Raw genomic sequence first — 24771 nt, 5'->3', positions numbered from 1 at the left:
GAGGTTTAAACGAGACCACATAGATCTAAGACTCTGCCTAGCTACAGCACGTACTACGCCCCAGGGTAATGTCAGCCTTTCTTCCTAAGCCACTGTTTTGAATAGGAGTCAGAGCTAGAAAAGATACAAGCTTCTGTTCTTCAGCTTGTGCATTTCTCAAATACTCCGTTTTCTATAGCCATTGTCCAAGGATAGAGAATTATTTGAGTTCAAAAACTCATTATGTTATATCCCACTAGTGTGATATTTTAGAGGAGGCATCGAGCCATAGAGTGCTGCAGGTGTTTTCATCGGAAACTCAGGAATTCATGTGGGAAGATGCTCCCCTGAGCTGGAAGCAGAAGCTGCTCCTAAGACACGATCCTTGTGCTCCACAGTTTAAGGCCCCACAACAGCTAAGCATCAAATAAGGCACCGTGAGCCTGGCTTCCATGTTTTGTTTCGACTCATAATTTCAAAATATCATCATCATGTGTGGGGCTTTCCATGTATATACATACCTAAGTGTTTTTTAATTTCTTCCATGAGTGTGAGAGGGGGGGAGAGAGAGAGACCAAGAGACAGTATACTCAGCATGGTCTTGACGATGCGATCCAGCTCCAGCCTCGGCCAGCTCACGCAGTGTATTCAGGAAAGACTCTGGACTTGAACTGGAGATCTTCCCATTTGGGACTGTCTTACAGAGAATTGCATTCTTTATTCTTTGCTTATTCTTTTCTTCTTTTTTTCATTTACTATAGGACATATGTGCTCGCCAGAGAGAGACAGAGACAAAGAGAAAGCACCCACCAGGGGAGATGATCACACTGCGATCCCTTCTCCTCCATTCTTCTTTAGGGATTTTGGGCATACACTCACACACTCCCAGTGTGGTTTTCGTCACCATGGCTGGGACTCAAACTGTGGTCAGTCCTGTGGGATCTGGTTCCCTTACCACTAGGTTACAGGACTGACCCAGAATGTTTTCTTTTCATTGTAAATCTGACACTTTTTTGAGTGGCTAAGTGTACGTATCTCTTTTCATTGATAACCCTTCTGTCCCAAAACATGGGTCTTTCTTCTGTTATTTAAAAAATTACTTTGTCTCCTCCATCTGTTTCTTTTCCTCTGTCTAGGATGATTTTCAAATCTTACACATCCCGCCTCTGTTCTTTCATTTTTCTTTATGATTTCCAACTGTGCTATCTATGTACTATGTATTTTTGCTTTGTCCTTTGAAATTGTTTCTTTCTTTCTTTTTTTTATATTTTTTGAGAGGTTTTCGCTATAGGGCACGTGCACTCGCCAGACAGACAGAGAGACAGAAAGCGAGAACTCACCCCCCAGGGGGGATGGTCACACCGCAATCCCTTCTCCATTCTCCTCTCGGGATCTTGGGCATGCATGCACACACTCCCGGCGTGAGTTTTAAGCCACCAGGTCCGAGACATGAACCACGGGTGACTACATGGGAGTCCAGAGACATAGCCATTATGCTAACTGCTGGTCCCTTGAAATTGTTTTTGACTTGATTTTTCCTGACACTATTTGGTTTGGACCATCTCTCCTTTAGTTCATTCATAGAACTTAAAATTTTTCCATGTTCAATAGTCATATTCTTAGGTCAAAATTTTGCTTGTGCATATTTCATAAGTGTTCTTATACATTCTTCTTCAGGGCACTTACATGTTCTGTTCATGGACGCCTCCAATACAAAGTCTGTTGATTTTTTTCACTGCTCCCAAGAGCCCTTGGGATGTGATTTTTCTTCCTTGGCTCATTTGGGCTCAGTGCTATGGGGTGATCTCTTTAAGTGAAGGTTTGTCCAGAACCCAATCTCCTTTTGCCCTCCCAGCCCTCAGCTCACTCGTTCTCCTTCTGGGCTCATTGCAGGGGGTCAGTTCTTCCTGCGGGATGGGAGAGATGGGAGGGTGAATAGAATCTATGACTCCCTGTGGACAAAGCTCTTCCCAGGATCCAAATCTATTCCAACTTTTTCTTTGGAGTTCTTCAGCCCCTTTTTCTAGCCTGTGCTAGACTTTCCAGTTCCAATCTCCCCAGACCCCCAACTGCCTGTGAGTTCCACCAGCCCCTGGACTCAGAATGGCAGGCAGGTTTGACTAGGGAATGGTGAGGGCATGAAAGATGTTTAAGGCAGGTCTGTGCAGATCCATCTCTGAAATTGTTACTATTTTACATTTCTGAAAGTGAAACACAAATGAGTTTATATTATAAACATTGCTTTTCCACTTGATTTTTTTACCCTTTTAATACGAGGGGACTTCAAAAAGTTTGTGAAAAGATGGAATTATTAAAGTATGGGTTTATTTTGGTGCAAAAAAAAAAAAAGGAAATCCATGCATGGTTTCTTCAAAATATATATTTCCCATTAATTTTTGAAGACCTTTTGTATGTTAAGGACATTTTAAAAAATGAATTCGTGTACGCTTTTCACATTTATTGACTGGATGGTTTTCAGCTGTGAAAATATCACAATGTGTTTAATGAATGTTGGTTATGCAGCTTTCTCCGTTATGAACAGCGATGCATTGGAAATCTCTGCATACGTCCGAGTATATTTCACATTCATCTGAGTGTATTTCCATAGACCAGATCACTAAATGTGGAATATGCGGCTCCAGAGATGCATGCATTTAAAATTTCAATAGCGTCCAGCACATTTCCTTGTTACTCCCCCATCTATGGAATGTAAGGGTTGTTTCTTATATTCTGGCTGACACTGTATTATCTATTTTTTTTTTTAGCTTTTTTTTCTGAACAATTAAAAGTATAAATAGAAGTTTCTTCTTTCTTTCTTTCTTTCTTTCTTTCTTTCTTTCTTTCTTTCTTTCTTTCTTTCTTTCTTTCTTTCTTTTTTGTTATAGGGCATGTGTGTTCACCAGAGAGACAGAGAGGGAAAGTGAGAAATTTGAGAAATAACCCCCGGGAGGACGGCCATGCCACAGTCCCTTCTCCAGTCTCCCGTCAGGATTTCAGACATGCACGCACACGTGCCTGCTGTGATTCTCAGGCCGCTGGGCCAGGAACTCAAACCCGCAAAGCTGGCCAGCAGCTTAACCACACCACCTATTGACCTCACCAAAGTATCTTTTAACTTAATGAAGTTAGTTCTGTGTCTAGCATTTGTTGCAAAAGTATTGCACAGTATTTTAATTGCTGCCAGCTTTTTAAGGTCATTTTCGTTATATTGGTAGTTTTAATTCTATGTTGTGTTTATTATCTTTTAAACTTGATTATTTTTATTCAGGCTTTATATTTTGCTTAAAAAGATTTTCCTTACTTTAAGGTGGTAACTATAAAGTGAGGGGATTTCTGGTTTCTTTTGTACTTTAATGGTTTCATCTTTCACATGTAAATCTTTGATCAACCTGAAATTTATTTCAGTGTAAGACAAGACCTAAGTAATCTGTTAAATTGTTTCCATATGGCTTATTTATTTAATCCAAAATCCTGGTTAGCACCCCTCCGTCTTAGTCTCGTGGGTTACTAACCGACATTCCTGAGACTGGCGGTGTACAGAAACATGGAGGTGTGTTGACTCATGACTCTGGTAGCTGGAACATGAGCAACGCAAACAGGATGATGGCGGATGCTGCAGAGAGCGAGCCGTGGGCAACGCTCATTTATAACAAGAACCAACCCCCCTTTTCTCACAAGAGCTAGCGCTTCTGGGTCTCCTAAGACATCATTAATCTGTTCCTGAGAATGTTGCCTCCACGATCCCGTCATTGCCTAGTAGGTCTCACCTCTCAAACTCTGTCACACTGGGGACCAAATTCAAAACCATGAACCTTTTGGGGAGCAAACCGTTTTCCAGATCATAGCCCCATCTTTTTCTGACTGATAGGAAATGACAGTGTTATCTAGATGGAATCTCCAGAGGCCTAAAGTTTGGGTTGAATGACTTAAATCATTCATTAAATCATCACTAAATTTTATCCAAAGAGTGAGGCTCACAAATGAGTGTTTTGAGAATTTGATCATGAGTGAAGAGCACCCTGTACCTGGGCGAATGTCCAGGAGAATACAGTCGCGACTTTCTCCTCTACCTCTGCCTGGGCTCCCCTCCCTGCTCATCGGCCTTTTTGTTGTTGGTGTTCCAGATATCTGAGAAATACGGGCTGCCTGTGGAGAAGATAGCAAAGCTTTACAAGAAAAGCAAAAAAGGGTAAGAAACAGTGCTGGAATTGACTTCCAAATCAGATAAGTCTACATGATGCCTTTTAACAAACTATGCCTGCCTTTCGTTAGCTCCTTTGTCCACCTTTCATAAAAATTGTGTGTCACCCTCCCAAAGAGTTACGGAGCAGCTTCTAAGTGCAATGTATTTTGAAGATTTCTAATGAGAGGGAGTGAGGGACACAGTGCTATTCCTGATGTCACCTGAGATACCCTAGTCCGATGACAGGGTTAGCTGGTGGGCTGCAGGGTCTGAAGGTGGTGAGGATGTGGGGAGAATGGCAGTCATCCCTCTGGAGAGAGTAGAGTTTATAGAAAATCAAGTGTCTCTCTTGGAGCTGGCTTCAGGGAGACACAGTAGGATCAAAAATGGTTCAGAATATAGGGGATTCTTCTAAGGTGATTAACAAAATGTCCTCAAGTGATCATTGGCGCTATTAGTTCTCCATGTTAAGAACAATAGCTTTTTTTTTTTAACGATTTCTTTTTATTTATCAATTATTATTATTAACTTTCTTCAGGGCACATGTGCTCACAGGGAAGAGAGAGAGAGAGAAAGCAAATTGCTGGTCGGCAACTGGGGCTGGCAGGTGGTGTCGTAAAGATGAAGATCAGTAACTTTGATTTCTTGGATTAGATTCTGGGTCTCTGTTAAGGGCTTTATATGCATTCCTCTATTTTCACTACTCTGAGAGGTAAAATCTCTTAGCTCTGTAGTTGATTGATGAGGAAACAACCAGAGAGCGCTCCTACATCGAGGTCTCACGCTTGAAAGGTAGAAAACACATCTGAATGCAGGTCTGTGTCCTCAGAGCTCGGGCTCTTAGCTCCCACACTCTGTCTACCACTTCCGAGTCCCTCCCAGAGCATCCTGTGGATCAGCTACTGAAGCAGTGGCCACAGGAGCTGGATTTAGAGCCAGGAGAGGATCTTCGCTGACTCAGCATCTGAAGCTACAGCACACAGAGAGTGGCTCTTTGGACTCTTCTTTGGACTTCTATAAAGGAAATCAAGTATCTGGGATGCTCGGGCTTTGTGAGTGATGAGACCTACTGGTTGTTTGGGAATCAAACAGGAAACTCTTTCCACTCAAGCCCTTGTTGCAAAGCTCATTAAAATGCATACTATATGTGATTCCTTCCAATGTCGGTGCAGCAGGCTGGGCTCATTGCTTTGCTGGTGTGATGTCACTGGCATTTCAGGGTCTAACTATGAGCAGACACCCTCAGTGCAGATGTGCATGCTGCTATGACAGCCTCTGCTTCATGGAACTCTGTGGCCCAGTGCTAAATGCTTTTATCCTAATAGTAACTCTCAAAAGCTGGGTGGCAGTTCTTATTTTTGCAGGAATACTTAGTCTCTGACAGGCTAAAAAAACCTGCCTGATGACACCTAGTTGTAACATGATAGTCTGCTCTTTATTCTCAAAGTAAGATCCGTCTTTGAAGAGTGAGATTGTCTCACGGAGTTCTGAGTCATGGGCAGATTCTAAACGTTGATGGTTTCCTTAAACTAAACCCACGAGGAATGACGAGTGGCCACTTGTGGCAAAATAGGAGCTTCAGTGTGATGCAGAAGGCAGATTCTAAACGTTGATGGTTTCCTTAAAACTAAACCCACGAGGAATGACGAGTAGCCACTTGTGGCAAAATAGGGGCTTCAGTGTGATGCAGAGCTGTTTTAGAGCCCAGCTCGGCCATGCACTGGCTGGATGAACTTGGAGAAATCACTTGGCCTCCTTAGGCTCAGTTTTCTCATTTGGAAGTGGCGACAGTGACATCTATTTTCAAGGTTTCCATGGGGACAAATACAAGGTCTCTGAGACAATTGTATATGCTCAAGAAAGATTAGCTTCAGTGATTGTTTCTTTTCTTCCTCTTAAAGGCAGAGGAAATGCATCTTTAAAAATGTACTTTGAGGGGCCAGCAAGTGGCGTGGTGGTTAAGGTGCTGGACTCCCACATGGCCCCCCCCCCCCCCCTCTCTCTCTCTCTCTCTCATGAGCACACATACCCTATAGCAAATTAAAACAGTACTGATGACAATAATAAATACTTTTTAAAATGCACTTTGAAGAGGCACTGTGGTTTCATAAAAATAGTTAGTGGGCCTCTCTATTTAGATCCTGGCTCTGCCAATAGTTAACTGTGATTCTGGGCTCCGCTAACTTCCCTGGGCCTCAGTTTCCTAATCTATACAGTGAAAGGACTGGGTTGAGTGATCTGCAAAGTCCTGTCTAAGAAGGAGCCATGAGATTGCTCCTAAGAAACTGAGGCTTTGTTTCCTCCAACTGGTTTCCGGGGAAAGAAAATAGAATGAGGGTCTGTCCCTTCCTGTCTCCTCTCCCCTCCACACCTCGCAGCCTCTACTGCAAAAGAAAGGCTAAATCATCCCCCGGCCTGGTCTTGCCCGTGCGGCCAGCGCACCGCTCATGACTCTGTTTTCTGTCCCGCCCCTCCCCTGCGGCAGTATCTTGGTGAACATGGATGACAACATCATCGAGCACTACTCGAATGAGGACACCTTCATCCTCAACATGGAGAGCATGGTCGAAGGCTTCAAGATCACGCTCATGGAAATCTGAGCTCTGGGCTGCTGTCCCCTTGGCAGGAGTCCTCAGTGCATTCCTCCCTGGGAGAGACAGGCCTGGGCCCCGGACCCTGGAGACGCATCTCACCCATCTCACAACTGCTGTTACAAGACTGCGCTGGGAGCAGGGAGAGGCATGCGACCCTGGTGATCGTCAACACGTTTGGCCCATCGCCAGTGCCTACCATGGACCCTGCATCCCTCAGAAAGGGGCCCTGGGCTTGTTAGGCCCTTATTTATTGCCCATTTTTCTCTGGAGCTGAGGGACCAGGCCCCTGAGGACTCTGCAGGTCACTGCTGGCTCCAGATGAGTCCGTCCAGAACTCCCCCTTCAAAGGAAACAGTCAATCCACTCATCCTGGAGAGTCGAACATTCTCATCCCTTCTTCCTCACCTTTCCACATCTCCAAGGAGGCCGGCAAATGAGCTACTTCTTGGTGTAGTAGACACCAGTGGGGTGAGAGGCGGCACCCCTCAGTGGTCAGAAACCTGCAGGTTGCATGGAGAAGGTCATCTGCCTAAGTACCTCCAGGGGTTCCCAGCGAGTAGCCACCAGGCATTTGTACAGGAAAATATTCAGCCACCGTGTAATTAGTAAGGGACACAGGAAGTATGCCCAGATGTCGTGTACATAGTGTTTATAATATTGCAATAATATATTTTACCTGTGGTACGTGGCCATGTTTACTGCCGCTGGCCCTGGGGAGGCAATACCTGGAGACTGCTTTCTACGAGAGGTCTCTGCCTCTGTGCCTGTTCAGGAGACTGGGCCAGGCAAGTGGCTTTTGGAGTGTCAGGTGGCTCCAGTGATTACACCTGAGGACACATTCCTGTCCCCTCTCCCTCACCAGGGGCACCACTCCCACTCAAGGCCACCACATTAATCTCATGAGGATTCGTTTTGCTTGGCTCCTCTTTGGAGCTGCCTGGGGGAAAGGTCCAGCTTGGCTTCCAGCTTTGGCCCCTGCACTGCCTGAGTGCTCCAGAGAGACACTGCAGGGGGGTTTCCACCAGGGCCCCAGGGCTGGGCCTGCTGCAGGACACTGCGGCTGTCACAAGAACCTGGATCCTGTGCAGTAGTGCCTCACGGGTTGCCAGCATGTCCCTCCTTCCCAGTGGCCCCTTTAAAAGCCCAACCGCGGTTCTGAGAGCTGAACCCACAGCCCAGCTCTGAAGTCACGGCCAGGGCTTCCTCTGCGCCTCAACCCGAAAGGAAGGGATTCGCTGCCTCTGCGCCTGGGTGCTGGTTTTGAGAAAGTGAGAATGTCCCATGAGCGTGGCAATTCTGATGTCAGCCTCAGAGCCACCTGGGAGAGCGAAGGTCCCTCCTGCTACCCTCAGCAGTACACAACGCCGAAGCCTTGTGAGCCACCGTTCCCTATGAGGGGACAGGCGGGTGGTTTGGGGGTTGTGCTCCCCCTTGTGGGCTGAAGCACTAGCTTTTTGGTCACCAAACACAACCCTCCCCGAGGCCTCGGATCTAAGACAAGTCCTATGTAAAGGTCCAGATTTGTCTGTAAAGCACTTTGATGTCTTCCCTGGAGGCTCCTGCTCTCTCTGGGCTTCCTGTCATCCCACCGCATCTGTCCCTGATACCCGGAGCAGGATGGAAGGGCTTCCAGATCCAGAAACAGCCCGGCCGTTTGTCCTGAAGGGTACAGAGGGACTGAGTGGAGCGTGGCTAAGGGGGCACCTCGCTGCGTGTCCTCTGGGCGTGCTCCTGTGGTGCCAAAGTGTGCATCCTCCACCCGACTGTACTCCAGGTTGTCCCCTCTGCCTCACTGTGACTGCCATGCTCTGGACTAGCAGCTCGGGGACTGTTCTGGGCACTGCCGTGACCGCTCTGACACAGACACAACCAGTGCAGGAAACACGACACCCTGTGCACGTCCCACCTCCTTGGGTCAGGAATGAATAACTTCAAACTCCATTGGCAGGTGGAAGAGAATTACAAGGAGGTCAGGGCCTAGGACTCCAGAGTAGGAAAAAGACAAAATTTTTGGCAGCCAGATTTTTGGCAGCCAGACACGGGCTACCAATCTTTCTCTCTCCAGCCTCTTGGAAAACCGCTGATCCTGCCCAAAGGGAGAAGACAAATCGGAAATGCCTGTGTGTGTCCTAAGCCGCTGAGCAATCCCTACGGTGACAATGGTCCGAACAAAGGCTGTGAGGCCAGCACCGCTGCAGGGTGGCGCGGCGTCCCGGCTCACCGGTCTGTCCCTCTTGCCTTCTCAGCGTGCCCATGGCGTAGCTCTGATGGTGTCACTGCGTGGTAGCAGCGCGGGAGTGAGCGAGATTCCCTGAACAAACACTCCAGAAAGACAGAACTCGTCTTCTTTTTTGTCCCTTAAATGAATCACATGCAAATAAGCTTTTAACATTATTTTCCAATCCATGGAAGATGAGGGACACGCGAAGCAAGTATTTTTCTCATAAATCCCAATTATCCAGACTTTACAGGTGTTTGGAAATTGGGACCAACAGAAAATGCAGTCAGATGTCATCTTGGAATTGGCTTCTAAAAGACTAAGGCACGTCCCAGCCCAGAAACTTAGAAAGCATGAAATGAATCATTTATTTTCCTTCTTATTTAAAATCATGAAATGCAACAGAAACAGAGGGTTTGTGCCAAATTCTATGAACGGCCCTTTCTTAAAGATAAGCAAGGGAGTTAGATGTGTGTACAATTTGCTCTCACGGTAAAAGAAAGTAAAAGGCAAATGTAACTTAATAGTTTTGTAAATGGGAGAAGGGGAATCTATAAACTATAAATACAGTTATTTTATTTTTTGTACATTTTTAAGAAGAAAAAAATAAATATTCATAACATAAGAGTAAAACGACTGGATCTGGTGCTTTCTGTGAGGCGGATGTTGGGCCCTTGCCTGACTGGGAAGAAATCTGTTACCTGGAAGAATTCTAGTCTCTCCTGGGCACTCACGCATCACCCACAAACCAACTTGATTTCTGCTCTGCCACAGGGTACAGGTGTAAGCTACTGTTTAATTGTGGTCAAGGTCCTGGGCAGGCATTACCAGCTGGGCTGCAAGCTCGCTTATCTGCCTCTTTGCTAATAAAACCTCCCTGCCTCCCCTTCCTGTCCTCCACCTCCAAGCTCTCATGCTTGGCTCTGTGTTACCTCTTGAACATTTGGGTGAGCCCAATGGGTGATTAAATGCGTGTGCTGGAAAGACATCTTTCTTCATAGAGAGACAGAGTCTGTCCATCTATCTTCATAGACTAGTCTACTGGTGGCAAAGGTGAGTATTTAATAAGAGTTGGGCTTGGCAGGCACTGCTGCCCTGCATTTTGAAGCATTTTCACCATTTCTTATTGAAACAACGCCAGCCATTCCTTGGAATAATGCAATGAAAAGAAATTGCGAAATCAGCCTCCTTGAGGCCCTGGTCCCTCTGAGCTGCCCCAGTGAGGTAGGTCTACATTGTAATGTTCTCAGGATAGTCATCATTTGCGTCTCCCAGGATGCCTGGGACCATGCATTGCATGTTAACTCCCAGTACAGCAAATGCCTAGCACCTAAGTCCTGGTGATGTGGCCAGCATTCGATTGTAGAGAAGCTTTCTTGAAATAAACAGATCATCAGTGACCCTATTGGCCTAAACATCTTCTCCATGCAACAATCTATTGTAGGTGGATTTGACTGATGCTCTATTGATGGGAAATATAGACTGAGTGCTTTTGTTCCTTGTTTCTTCAGCACTTCAAAACCCAGAAAATGGAGGCCAGTAGGTGGTATAGTGGTTAAGGTGCTGGACTCTCACGTAGCCAACTCTGGTTCGAGTCCTGGATCTGGCAGCTTGAAACTGAGAAACTTTCTGTCTCTGTCTCTCCAGGGAGTGCACATGCCTTATAGCAAAAATCTCTCAAAACATAAAACAAAACAGAACACCTAGAAAATGTTCAGAAAGTTCTAAGTTATACGCCTGACAAAGACAAGAGGCATGCTGAAGCATCTCCATTTCTTCCAAAGGCAGTTCTTATGCTCTCCTTGGTATCTTACGGAGAGCCCTCGGATCCCTCCTCAGCAGGTAGGGGCCTTCCATGCATAGACTAGGCTGTGCGAGGACTCAGGTGGGTTGAACCACTGAAACAATGCTCTGGAAAGAGGAGCCTCAGGTTTGGAAATCTGTTGGAAGTTGCCCAGTTTCAAGTATGCAGGCTTCTGATCAGGTTGGAGCTCCCAGCCACCTTCTCTCCATAATCACCAGGGATGACCTGGTGCTCAGCACTCATGGGTGTCAGTGCGTTGCTGGTCCCTAGGGGCCAACTGTGTGCAGCAGGAAAAGACACCCCTCTAGGCCAACTCAATTCCCACATGTGGAGCTGGCCCATGAGCTACTACTGTGGCTGACACTCAAGTTGCAATTAGTCACCCCTTTCCCTGCATTCTTGGCCTGTGCTGGAGCAAGGCCAATGACAGCAACACCAAGACCTTGACTGAAGTTCTCATTCACTTAGCGTGTGCAGGCCGTGCAGCGTGCCATCACTTCCCTTCAGTCTTTTCAGACTGCGAGACTGAGAGAAGAGAAAAGGCTACTAACTTATTTTAGGCTTACCCAGATCCCACTAAACAGGAGGCTGCCTCAGTTCCTCCTTCCACTGTGCCTGATGTTTGGACTGCAGTTTGGAGAAGGAGAGGAAGTGGGAAGAAAGGGAAGGCCATGATGGGAAGGAAGGAAGCCCATACGTAGACGAAGAATGCTTCTAGAGAGAGCTTTGGGCTCCGCAGCCTCTCCCATGCCCCCTGGGTTTCTTTGTGTCTCTCTAGGACAGAAATCATACTCTGAAGGAAGCCAATCTCAGAACCTGGAGCCTCACTAAGGCACAGATTCACTAGGAACAGCAGTCGAGGCATGAAAATCTCATGTTCCAGACAATCATATTAAACAATAAGCATGCTTTAATACCAGGCAAGAACTACACAAAATCAACTGATATAGGGGCCACTTCATTTGGTATTTATAAATATGTGTTATTAAATACATTTGTGGACAGTCTTCCCGGGGCATAGTGATGGGATGAGATAGCACCCTCAGCCCCACCCCCACCCCCCAAATGAAGTATGGACAGTCGAGCACTCGGTCTTATCCATCAGGTCGTAAGCCACTTTATTCCAGTCCCTTCAGCATCGCAGGCTGGCTGTATCTGAAGCAGAACAGACTGCATTTCCAGAGGTCTCTGTACACATTCATGACAACAAATGGCCCAGCATAGGCGTGATATAAACCGTTAGGCATTCAGCATTCTGGGTGCTGTGGAGTCCCCTGGTCAGACGTGAGTGCATTGGATCAGACATTACTAAGGCCCTCTGGAAAGGGGGAGGTGAAAAGAAGCAGCCCTCGAGAAAATACAGACAGGGTCAGTGGCAGGCCCGGCCAAAGATTATCTCCACACATCCTGAGAGTTGTTCATCTGCCATGTGTCTGGCTCTTTTCTTTCCTAAACCCTGAACACCTCTGTTCCTCATCCCAGCCCTAGTTCTAGGCAGCAGAGTGGCTTTGGCTCCATAAGATGTCACGTCCAAAGGCAGAGCCCAGGTAGATGTCTCCAAACATTAACTGATTCTACCCGTAAAGAGACAATTAAAAGGAGAAATTGGTCTTCAATCAGAGCAGGAAAAAGTGGGGTGCAACTGCTGAACACAACCGATGGATAGAGCACACTGGGTCTCTGCTCAGTCCACATCTAATGTTAATTCTCTGTATTTCAAAAACAGACTTTGCCACTTGACCCATGGAGTAATTTGACAAGTTTTGGTGTAGAACCACTATGAGGAACTGACATTCAAAGGAAGAGTAAAATTATTGGGTCCAGGTCTCAAATTTTCACCCTGCAAAGGTAGCTCACCTGGTCTGCCACACCCATTTGGACTGCTACCAGCTGGAATGGACTCGGTTACACACAGTAACCTGGAGGTTAGAGTGGCCTTGGCAACATTTCCTCGTGGCTCTGTTTATCACCTGTGGTTCCTGTTCTGCAGGAAGCAGTGTGGCAGAGATCAACCTCCTAGGGACCTCTCTGCCTTGTCTAGGGGCAGATTCCCTACCTAGACCCTTGTGTGTCTGGGCTTCCCATGCCAACTACGTGAGAGAACATGACTGCCTAGGGCCAGCAAGTTTTACTCTTCAGCTTCAATTCAAATTAGTGTGTACGAGGTCACCACACCAAACAGCAGCTCAAATTTGCACTGTGACTTCTGGAAGTAAGAGTCCTTATTCAAGGAATGCAGTGCTGGAAAATACTTTTGGACTCCCCATAGTGGGCCTTGGGCAAATTGCACGTGCCCACAGCTCCTTTACAATGAGTTAGATGCCTGTCCGTCCTCTCACTCCATCAGGGGCCACTGCGATGTCACTCCATGAGGGGCCACTGGGACGTGGGAAAGTGAACATTCCAGCCCTGGCTCCCTAACAGGCACATCGATTAAACATGCAAAGTCTGAAGAATTGATACATTTTTGACTCCATGGACTATTGATCTGCTCAGAACACCATGCCTTCGATGTTGCCAGTGAGCATGGGGCAAGGTGGGCAAGCCAAGTGTGCCTGTCTCTTAAATGGTAACCTCCGGAGCTCCAACTCCATGCCCCATGCAAGTCTGACCTACTACTGTTCTCCAGATGCCGTGGCTCTGGAAACGCATTGGTCAGGTTGGACCCTAGTCATGGTTACTTTGTACTTTTATGGAATATATAAAATATACTTGTACATTTGTGCAAAGACAGACAGGACTTTGAAACAAGACACAGACATTCATTACAGCTGGCTTACTTCACATAAGCTACTAAAAACAGTCTTCTGTAATAAGATTGTATTAGTGCTCACTAAACATGCATTTCATTTAAACAAGGCAAAACACTTAATTTGGTCTGCAATACCCAATATTTTATATACAGCAGTCTTTTTTTCTTTTTTTTTTTCCTAATCACAATAGGCAACAAGATGGGTCAGTTTTGGAATACATTACCATTCGTGTTCAATTTCCAAAGACACTCATATTAGCTCAACTAGTGTAAACCTGTGAAAAAATAGCTGAGCTGGCTTTTCCCTCTCCTCTCTTAATTTACCTTGACATGTTCACAGCTTAGAAACTGCAGCCTACCCGGGAAGAGGGTGGACTGGGCTTCCACGGGGGAATGTCCCAGCTCCCTTTAACGGCCTGGCCCCAGAGGGAAACTTGTTCTCGGGAAACCAGCCTCTGGGGCCGTCCATCTCTCCAAGGCTGTGCGACAGCGGGCAGTGGGGGGCAGGGTGTGTGTGTCTAGGCTTTCAAACAGAGGCCCTGGGAGCTTGCAGAATCACTGGGCAGGATGGAGTTCCCTTCTTTTATCCCTCTCCCCGAGTCTTAAGTTTTAGAACAGAGAACACAGAATCAAGAAATAATAATAACGATTACAAATCATCGAACAAAACACCACGAAGTTGGTCCATGCTCTCCACAAGCATACGGGGCTCTGGGCATTCCCACGAAGCGTCCACGACAGAAGAAGCTGAAGGCGGCACGAGGGAGGCACATCTGACCACACAGGGGGCAGCATCGCCACCAATATTGTTTGGCAAAAAGAAAAAAAAATTTTTTTTTGTTAAAAAGAATCAGAAGGGAACACAAGCAACTCGAGATTCCTGGGTGCTGCTCAGAACTGGCCTGCGCTGCTCGGGTCGCACTGCAGGAGGCGCACTATGGACGGGTCGCTTTTGGCTCCTCGGATGAACTCCTCCAGGGAGAGTTTTCCTAGGAAGCAAGAGGACGAGTGAGTGGCGGCTGGTGGCCCTGCCTGAGCTTCAGCCCTTCTCTCCGAGAGGGGTGGCAATGACCGCTCCCCTTCTGCCCGTGGCCCCAGCTGCTGTTACCCAGCACTCACTTCCCCAGGAGACGGGTAGACTCTTCCCAGCCTGAGATCCACGAGGCAGGGACCCTGCTGTGCGTTCACTGGCATGGCCAGCTCTAGCACGGCCGTGCACCCATCCACCCCAGCTGCTTTCTGAGAGCCCTGACTCCGTCCCTGCCCTGGCCTCTCTTTCTTTGGTGGGCACCCGGAAGGAGCCCTGCTCCTCCTGCCACGTGACTGGGAGCCTCCAGCCCCTGTACTAAGAGCCACTTCAAGGGACCAGCAGGTGGCATAACGGTTAGGTCACTGGACTCCCAAGTAGTCGCCCACAGTTTGAGTCCTTGACAAGGTGGCTTGAAACATGCTGGGCGTGAGTATGCATGCATGTCCAATACCCCAAGAGGAGAATGGATGAAAAGGGATTGCAGTGTGTGTGGGTGATTTCTGGCTTTCTGTCTCGCTGTTCTCTAGCAAGCACAGGAACCCCATACCAAAAATCTCCAAAAAAAAAAAAAAAAGATGATCTGCCTCGAGGTTCCTCCCCTTGCTTGTGGGCAGAAAGTCCCCACAGAGTTGGGGGAGTGCTGAACATAAGCGTCATTTTGGGGACCACAGGTAAAGACGGCTACACTTCCATCACAAGTCAGAGAAGAAAGGGGTAGCTGTCGGGCAGAGGGTGATCCCCCTTGGGCTGCAGGAGGGAGACTCCCAGCCAGGAGCCTACTCCTGCCCGGTGTTCCCTTCCTTTCTGCTGGAGTGTTTTGAATCCTTCTCCAGGAAGGCCTTTCTGTCACCATTGTCAGGGACTGAAGGGGGGAAGCTTTTTCCGCATTCCAGGTGCTTCGGCAAGTGCCTACCCTGCCTGCCAGGAGGGAAGTGACTCACTTGATTTGGGAGGCATTTTTGCTCAGCTTTGTCCTTCCTGTTAGAAGGAGCTCCCCAGGGAGGGCTTTTTCCCACAGGCTGCAGGACTGCACTGCTGGGCAGGCTCCTGGACTCTCACTCAAAGCTACTTCCTCAATGTAGCTCCAGACTCTGGCCTCAATTTTTGCTCTTTGATTGCCTGACTTATTCCAGCCTGGGGTGGGGGGGTGCTATTTCTTGGAACCCTGTCTCAACACATATTAAAAATATGTCTTTCGCTCAGCCAGAACTCCCTCCCTGCCAGAACTTCCCTCTTGTCTAACTGAACCCATTTTATCTTTTTTTTTTTTTTAGAGGCTTTTGCTATAGAGCGCGTGCACTCGCCAGAAAGACAAGAGAGATAGAAAACGAGAAATCACCCCCGGGGGGATGGCCACGCTACACTCCCTTCTCCTCCATTCTCCTCTCAGGATCTTGGGCACGCATGCACACATGCCCGGCGTGAGTTTAAGCCACCGGGTCCGGGATTTGAACCGCAGTCAACTACATGGGAGTTCAGCAACATAGCCATTACACCAACTGCCGGTCCCACTGAACCCATTTTATCTACCTGAAGGAGAAGGGTGAGGATGGACTGATGGATTGATGGGCTGATAACAATGGAGCAGGGTTCCTCTAAGCTTTGTGTCCTGGCCCTTTCCCACGAGCCATGCCGCCTGCTCATGCAGTGTTTGACGTGGTGATGACTTCTGCAGGCTCTGAAAGCCTGGCACAAGGACAGGAAGATGGGGGGACACTAGGAAGTCTCTCGAAGTGAGGCTCTGGGCCCTGCAAGCTGGAAGGGTGGGGAGAAACTGTACTCAGCATGCACGTCTGGCTCTCTCAGGTTAAACTACTTGCTGTGAACCAAGCACTTAGGGGAGATAGGATGTAATACGATGTAATCAATTAATAGTCAATCAGTCTGTGTGCTTCAGAGCTGGCTGCTGGCCTAAGCTGCCTGTGGGCCCGGGCTTTTCTCTTCAAGTCACAGGTTGAGGGGTACATGCAAAGACCTTCGTGCAAGAGGAAGCTCATGGCAGGAGACTCTGTTTGAGGTTTGCTCTGCCTAACTGGTCTCCAGGATGGGCAGAGTCCTCTGACCACTTTTGAACCTAAAGCCTCTCTTCCCCTTTGCCTCTATTGCCCAGCCCTTTTTCTTTTCTTTCTTTTCTTTTTTAATACAAGGTTGTCCCCTGGGAAAGCACAGGACGTTCAGCAGCAAGCTGCGTGCTGGGAATGCTAACCCAGCCGGAGCTCCGAGTCTTCCCGAGCAGAGTCCCAGTGGACAGATCCTAATTCACTGCCCATGACCGACTCGCAGAGCTCTATCCCTTGGTGTCTTGATCTCGCCCATCCTTTAGACCTCTTCTAAGGAAGTGGCTGAACCGAGGGCAGAGCAGAAACCCATTGTACTCCCTAGACACTAGCAGTTTAATATCAGCAAGTTCACTAACTATTAAAGTAATCTGGTATTTGTTTAGTCTTTGCAAAACAAACTTGGCTGTGAATCAGGTGCACAAGGGGAAAGACGGTGTAGTGGCACCTTTGTGTAGGAGACAAAGCAAATGCACTGGCCTGCACCCCACACACTCGGATCCTCAGGCAGCTGGTGCCTCGGGGCAGCGGGACAGAGAGGCTCGCTCCACTAGAGACTTCTAGGCATCAACACCAGATGGGATATACCGCGCACTTACACACAGCTGACAAGAACTGCTGGGCGCTCTGAGCAGGACAGGCCAGCTGGGCATAGTAGCAAGAGCTACTCAGATTATTATGGACTGGCCCAGGGCTTACCGGTTTAAATGTGGGTGTCACATCTAAACAGGGTTGCTGGAAATGGTAAATAAAATACTGGACACCTAGGTAAATCTGAATTCAGATAAATTGCAAACAATTACTTGTATGTAAGTATGTCTCAAATACTGCTCAAGGCATACATACACTAAAAATATCACTTGCTTGTCCAAAATTCCAAGATAATTGGGCCTTGTGCATTCTAGCTGGCAACCCAACATCTAAAATCCTTCTGTTCTTGAGTTTGAAATCCAACCCTCCTTTTCACTTTGGTTTGGGTTTCAAATAGGAGAATCCAAGTGGGGTCTAGACGCTCTGATTTAGGCAGGGAAGGGGGAGCCTGCCAGTCACCTAAACCCTCCCTGCCTCCACCCCTAATACCTGAGAGTGGACAGGCCGGGTGACAGCTGCTAGGGTCTGGGTGGAGCAGCGAGTTCCTGCCCCATTCTGTTTCATTGGCTCGTGGGGATCCAGCCTGCTGTGGCCTGGGCTTACGTGCTGAGGACTGGTGTGTGCTAACAGTGGTTTCGTAGGTCCTTCCATTCTGCTCCACAAGGCACATCCTAATTTCTTGGGAGTAGAAGATAAACTAGGAGAATAGAATGGCCTAGGAGTGTGAAGGGTCAGGGCTGGCAGGTGGAGTGATGGTTAAGGCACTGGACTCCCACATGGGCTACTACGGTTTGAGTCCCGGACCTGGAGGCTTGCTTTCTCTCTCCATTGCACGCTCTCTCTCTCTCTCTTTCTCTCTCTCTGTATCTCTCTGGTCAAATTACAATAATAATAATAATAATAATGAGTAAAATTAAAATGGAATAAAGAAGTGTGAAAGGTCTTCAAAAAGTTCATGGAAAACGAGTAATAGAAAAAGCTATGCATTGATTTCCCCCTCAAAATTTTTTTTTTGGTTTCACCGAAACTAACTGGTACTTTAATTCAATTTTTTCCCCCACAAATTTTTCAAGTTCCCTTATGAGGCATTTTCCCCAAACTAGGATCAACTCTCCCTGGTCCTCTTCCTTCCTGCCCAGCCAGGGAACAGGCAGGATGAGCCAGTCTCACACGGGGCCTCGAGCCAGGTCCCTGAGGCCAGTGTCTGTACTGGAGCAGCAGTTTCCCGGGGCAGAGCCCCTGCCTGAGCCTATGGCGGCCCCACCCAGGCAGAACAGAGGGCCTGGCCTCCTACCGTCTCTGTTGGTATCCATCTGGCGGAAGATCTTTTCTGTCCTTTTCTCTGGGGTCGATTCATCTTCTGGCATTTTCATCACGGAGGAAACCATCTTATAGATTGCCTGGGGACAGAAGGGACCGCGCAGTGAGACAGAGACATGTCAGCACACAGCAGCCGTTATGGAGCCTCCTGAGCACCTGGGTGGGAGGCATGCCCCACATGCACATGGTGCCAGCCCTGGCCCTGATTTGTTGTAAGACGGGATGGCTGGTCACCGAGAGGAGAACCCAGGCCCACAGAGCTTTCTCTTCTCTGGTGAGGACACTCAGGGGTGACAACTGGCAGGAAGACCCACTAGACCCAATGTATGTGTGACTTCCCTGTGAATCTTGTTGAGATACAGAATCTGACTAAGACCAGGGAAGGGTTGGGGGCTGAGGATCTAATATTTTTTTTCCTCTTTTTTTCTCTTCTCCTCTTTTCTTTTCCTTTCTTTTCTCCTTTTTTTTTTTTTAATTGCCAGAGAGATACAGAGACAGAGAGGAGAGGGTGAAAGCAGCCCTCAGTGGAGGGCAGTGATGTCACAATGTCTTCCCCTCCATTTCTCCATTCTGCCTGGATTTGGGGCATACACACATGTACCCACTGTGCTTTCCGAGCCAGCAGGCTGCGATTCAAACTGTGGTCACCCATGACTACGAGGCTACGGGGCTGGCCCCTGACGGTCTGTTTCTAGTGTGCTCCCATGTCATGCTGACGCTGCTGTTTGGAGGGCCCCACTTTGAACAGCAAAGCTGTCGAGAACTTTCCTCAGGCTGGAGAGACAGTGGGTACCCACGGTGGAGATAAACACCTGGTGGCAAAGTGCATGCCCCGCAGTCTCCCAGGCAGACGTTACCAGCCACCCCCAAACTCGCTTCCCTCTTTGTAGTGGTGGCCTCACATTCCCTCAGCCAGCTCCAGGTAGCCCTGAGACTGAGCAGTCTGCCGTTGGAGCTTTGGGTGAAATAACTGTGCAGTCTCAGGCATAATCAAACGGTAAACGGTACTCCTGTGAAATCTGACTGGAGAAAGATTTCTACTGAAAGAATTCTGTAGGCAGCACTGCAGCTATCTCCCTTCTGCTTGCCACCTTCTCATGGTACCCAAGTAAGGGCCCAGAAGACTTCAGTTGTCAAAGGAAGTTTTTGTTCTGGAAGAACAATAAAAAGTTATTGTTTTTATCCCCAGATTATGACTCTGATAATTGGATTCACTTTGGGCACCTCAGCTCTGGGAAAAACTCTAGGAAGTTCTGGAGCTCTTGAGTACAACTAGGTAGCTCAAGAGAGGAGAGAAAGAAAGACAGCTAAGAGAAGTAACCTTCAAGTGGGAAATGCGGGTGCACAAGGAGATACTAAAGTGTGAATTTACCTGCTTTGCAGTCTTGTTGACTATCAGACCTGCCTGTCTTTTTTCTTTTTTTTCTTTTTTTAAACTTTTTCTGTTATAGGGCATGTGTGCTCACTGGAAAGAGAAAGAAAGTGAGACTCCCCCCTACCCACCCCCGCAACGAAGAATGGCAACACCACAACCCCTTTTCCTCTATTCTCTGCTTGGGATTTTGGGCATGTATGCATATGCACCTGACATGTTTTTCAAACTGTAGGGTCTAGAATTAACCTATAGAGTTGGTCATGTGAGACCTAGTGCCTTAACCCAGAGCTGGTCACCACCTGCTGGCCCAAAGTGGTAAATATTCTGCTCTCAGTCAATAAAACAAGAATGAAAAACTAGGCTCACACCAGTGGGTGATCATGTCCCTTTGGGAGCCTCCCAGGCCAGGCTCTCTGAGTCTGTCTGGAACCTATCCAAACCCTTTGCTGAACTCCAGAGCTGCCTCCATAGCAAATCAGTCTGGGAGGAATGTCAAGCTCAGAGCTATGTCTCTTCTGGGACAATGGGTGTCACCGGGGTAAGCCCAGCCGTGGTCGGCTTTCCCAAGAGATGCTGGTTGATGCATGCTCTGGAGGCCAGAGGTGAGCCGTAATCTGCCCTTGTCCTCCGAAACCCCAGCTCACTCTCCCCTCCAGCCCAGGTCTAGGTCACCATATTTTGGGGTTTTATATACAGTATCATGTGCCAAGCTGCTGAGGACACCTAACTCCTTGGAGGAGCTGGGAAAGTTAGAGCTTTTTTATAAGTGGGGAAACAGAGGCCCTGAGATTTAACAATGCCAGGTGAATATTTAATAACAGGAATAGGCAGACGGCATCTTCCATCCAGCAAGTCTCAAGGCCTAGCAACCTCTCTTTAGCTTTCTATGCTCCCACAATAGAAGCTTTTGGTAACCTCCCAACTCATTTATTTATCCCATGAGCAAGAAAGAGAAAAAAAAAAAAAAGGCAAGAGAAAGAAAGGTTACCCTAATAGGATCTTGATGCCATGATCCACCGCCAGGTTTAGACAGCGCTAGATCATGGGCACACATGTGTCCAGTGTGTTCAGGGAGGTCTCCAGACACAACTGGAACCTTCCTATGTGGCTTATCCCTGCAGAGCATTGTGTTTGACCACTGCACCACCCTCCAGCTTTTTTCTGTAACTCTTGACCTAGTCAAGATGGAATCTTGATGAACAAACACAGATATACCCCTCATACAGATTTCACATTTACATAATGTAAATATGCTCTGAACTCACAAGCCCTGGATTGTACAACAACAACAAGACAGTATCTAGAAACCAGCATCCCAGTGGATTATATGAGTACAACCTTTCTGAAGCAGCGAGAGCAAACACATTTCAGGACTTGTAGAACATCTGCAGGAGGAGCATTTATAGGCAAATGATAAGTTCTTTTCTGCCAGAGTCTTAAGAAGGCTATGTAATTAATTACTCACTCTCAACCTTCTTTCAGTCTGGGGAGTTCCTTCCCCTCATCTGTTCTGGCCTCAGTAAGGCTGTCTTACCTGGTACTTCCATGTGCCACCTGATTTGTTTTCATGACTGGCCAAAGGAGGTATCTCCCAGCTCTGATGCTTTGCAGAGGTTGTTACCAAGAGTCTAATACCCTGTCCAAAACAAACCTTAGCTTCCTGTGCCAGTGGCTTTTCTTATACTCCTCTCTCATTTGTGTGCTTACCTACCTCATCGCCTCTTCTTCTTCAGGTCCATGTGTTAAGGGCAGATTGAAATGTTACCCTCCTCCCAGAAATGTTCTATAGTCTTCTTTCGTTCTATTGCTATGTGTAACCTCTCTTCCTCTGTGCTAGCAAATGGCTCCATCTCAACCATTTCATTCCACTTACCCTGGATTGTAAGGAGTACACTCTTCTTTTAGATACAAGAGTGAAAAATCAAACCTGGCTATTCATCAAACGTCTAAGAGTGCATAATGCAAGGTTTCACGCTGAGCCAGCCTCACTAAGTCAGGAGAATTCAACCAGAATATCTGTCCCTACTTCATCATTTTCTCTCATATTCTTTCTCCTCATTCATCTTAGTTCTATTCTTCTCTTTATCAGAGTTCCCTTTTATCCTCATATGTTTTTCTCAATTTCCATCCCCTTTTCCTTTTCTCCTCCCTCTCTTCATATAAATATAACCATGCAAAGATTCTCTCTCTCTCTCTCTTTTTTTTTTTTTTGCTAGAAGGCACATAAACTTACAATAAAGAGACAGAGAAACAGAGAGGGAAAAGAGAAAGCATCCTCCACCCTATGGGGATCTTGACACCACAGGCAGCCATGAGGGATCCAGCTGCCTTAACCACCAGGCCATGGAACTGGCTCAAAGGTTTTTAATCTATCAAAAGCTGTAGGTGCTTGCCTTAGAAACCATGCAAACATGACTGGATTCACATTCACCATTGCAGACAAGCTGAGGGGCTTGTGGGGTTGGAAGCCCCTATGGGCCTAGATTATGAAAACTATCACGCTTAGTTTACTCCCACTCTCACTCCCACTCATTTATCCATTCATCAAATATTTATGGAGCAACTCATATATACCAGCTATTAGACTGACCCAACCCTTGCCTTAATGGAGTTTACTGTTAAATAAGGCAGACAGACAGTATTAAAATAACCAAAGAAAGGGACCAGCAGTTAGCGTAATGGCTATGTCGCTGGACTCCCACGTAGTCGACCGCAGTTCGAGTCCCGGACCCGGTGGCTTAAACTCACGCCGGGCGCGTGTGCGTGCGTGCCCAAGATCCCAAGAGGAGAATGGAGGAGAAGGGATTGCGGCGTGGCCATCCCCCCTGGGGGGTGATTTCCTGCTTTCTATCTCTCTGTCTCTCTCTGTCTGTCTGGCGAGCGCATGCGCCCTATAGCAAAAACCTCTCCAAAAAAAAAAAAAGAAAAGAAAAAAGAAAATAACCAAAGAAATAAATGTAAAACCATTGTTGAGAAAAGTCCCACAAAGGAGGGTGTATGGTATATCAGGGAAAATGGGCCTTGTCAGGAAGATTAAAGTAGGCTTCCCTAAGACTGATGGTGGGGCGCAGATGTGAAGAAAGCACAGAATTTAGAGGTAAAGGGAGAGGAAAACGCTGTGTAGAAGCCTAGAGTGAGAGGACTGTTAAGGAGGCTGACAGTGCAAGGGAGTGTTGTATGAGTTGTGGCTCTAGGACAGGTAGGGACAGACCACTGGGGCCTCACATACCAGGTTAAGGTACTTGCATTTCTCCAGTGAGGAACAAAAAGACATAAGTGATATTAAATTCAATTTTCCTGTTTATGTCCACTTCTCAAATCTACCTCAATTCCCTTATTTCCAAGTAATGGTGCCCCGAAAATTAAAAAATGGTCACTCATAATTTACTTAATATTTATTAATTATCTACTATGTGCTAGGTGGTGGGGAAACAGTTATCAACAAGATTGATAGGTTCTCTCTTATTCTGTATCTCACAAATCTTCTAGCAAAGAGCTTGAGAGATGCCACACTGGAGACCAAATACGCCTCATTTTTAACAAGCACTATTTAGACAGAGTTATTCTAGTAATGCTTTCACAATTGTTCTGAGGCTTCCCCTAGACTACCTCTGGGTCTCCTGGTGGTGAGTAAAACCCAGAGGAGTAAACCACTCCTTGGAACTCTCAACCTCTAAGGACACTCTTGGCTGGGGTCTCTAAGATTGGGGCCCATGACATTTTCTTGGGATTCTGATACAAAATCAACTATGATTCAACTCTTGGTTGAACAAATGAATGAAAGGCCACACATCAATGTGTTAGAAAAGTAGACTCTCATGCTTAACAGAAAGTCTTTAAGAGTTGCAGTCTTTAGACAGCCTGGGTGGCTTAGTCCACAGTATAGTAGACTGCAGTGCTGGAAGCCACATGGCCAACCAGAAGTTTGGACCCCTGCCCAGTTGACTTGAAATGTACTGGGCCTGCACACATGTGCCCAAGATCCTGCTGACAAGCTGGAAGCCTGGAGGAAGAGGATTGTGGCATGACCAGACCCTGCCAAGAGTTTTTTTCCTCCCCCTTTTTCATGCTGTCAATCATTAATACAGTAAATTTTTTTAAACTAAAGACTAAAAATAAAGGAGTTCTAGTCTAAAGGAGTGGAATTGGTACAGAGAATGAGATAGGTTAATATAACAAACATACAAACACCCCCTCCCCCCCCACACACACACATTCATCTCCCTTCCTAAGCAAACAGAGTCAGAACATTTTTATGTGCATGTATTTGTAAACAGAGCTTCTGGAATCGTGCAGGAGGCATATCATCTGAGTCTATCATGGGACTGAGGGGGAGGTGAAGTCTTCTTTTAAGAAGTTCCCATTTCCAGATGGCATTTATATGACATACTAGGTTTTTTAAATAGTATTAACTCAATGATAGGAGTTAGTGAATTATTTACAAACCGGGCCTATGAAGTGAGTGGGGCCATGGCACAGAACAAAGGGCTGAGGTGACACGTCCCAGTGCAAATCCAGATCAGGGCAGTTGTCTGTCCATTTGCTCCTTCCTACATCATCAACTGAGAGCCAGCTGTCTTAGGACTTCAAAATCTGGGACTCCACAGTACAGACAGACAAAGACACGGCCCCAGACAGTACTCTGAAACAAATCATGTCTTTTATTAGCTCCAGTTTCCCCCTCAAGTTTAATGGGTTTAAACCGTGAAGAGACCAGGCTACCTCCCTACTTTATTTTTAGCAATGTCAGTGAGAGGCCTCACAGGGACATCCTGTTTTTAATTAAACTTGTAGAATCCTATTCTTGTATCTGGGTAAATGTAGAACTTTGGGACACTCAGGAGCCTGGTTCTGGCTCTGCCCTAGGC

At 47.1% G+C, this 24771-nt stretch overlaps 2 protein-coding genes across 6 annotated transcripts in view; one reads left to right on the top strand and one right to left on the bottom strand.

Annotated features, from left to right (window-relative positions):
• GRHL2 (grainyhead like transcription factor 2) overlaps positions 1-13456 on the top strand; it is a 174686-nt gene extending 161230 nt beyond the window's left edge. For all 4 annotated transcript variants that reach the window (XM_027766238.1, XM_027766239.1, XM_027766237.1 and 1 more), the window contains exons 15-16: positions 4104-4168; positions 6648-13456. In XM_027766238.1, the coding sequence (XP_027622039.1) occupies positions 4104-4168; positions 6648-6762 (180 nt within the window). In that variant the 3' untranslated portion in view covers positions 6763-13456. The remainder of the gene's footprint in view (positions 1-4103; positions 4169-6647) is intronic.
• NCALD (neurocalcin delta) overlaps positions 11666-24771 on the bottom strand; it is a 346302-nt gene continuing 333196 nt past the window's right edge. For both annotated transcript variants that reach the window (XM_006163255.2, XM_006163256.2), the window contains 2 exons: positions 18503-18608; positions 11666-14519 (listed from right to left, as the gene is read on the bottom strand). In XM_006163255.2, the coding sequence (XP_006163317.1) occupies positions 14422-14519; positions 18503-18608 (204 nt within the window). In that variant the 3' untranslated portion in view covers positions 11666-14421. The remainder of the gene's footprint in view (positions 14520-18502; positions 18609-24771) is intronic.

The sequence above is a fragment of the Tupaia chinensis genome, unplaced genomic scaffold (assembly GCF_000334495.1).
Source record: "Tupaia chinensis unplaced genomic scaffold, TupChi_1.0 Scaffold141538_1, whole genome shotgun sequence".
NCBI lineage: Eukaryota > Metazoa > Chordata > Mammalia > Scandentia > Tupaiidae > Tupaia > Tupaia belangeri.
Note: the sequence above shows the minus strand (reverse complement) of the source record. Positions and strands in the feature narration are given on the sequence as shown.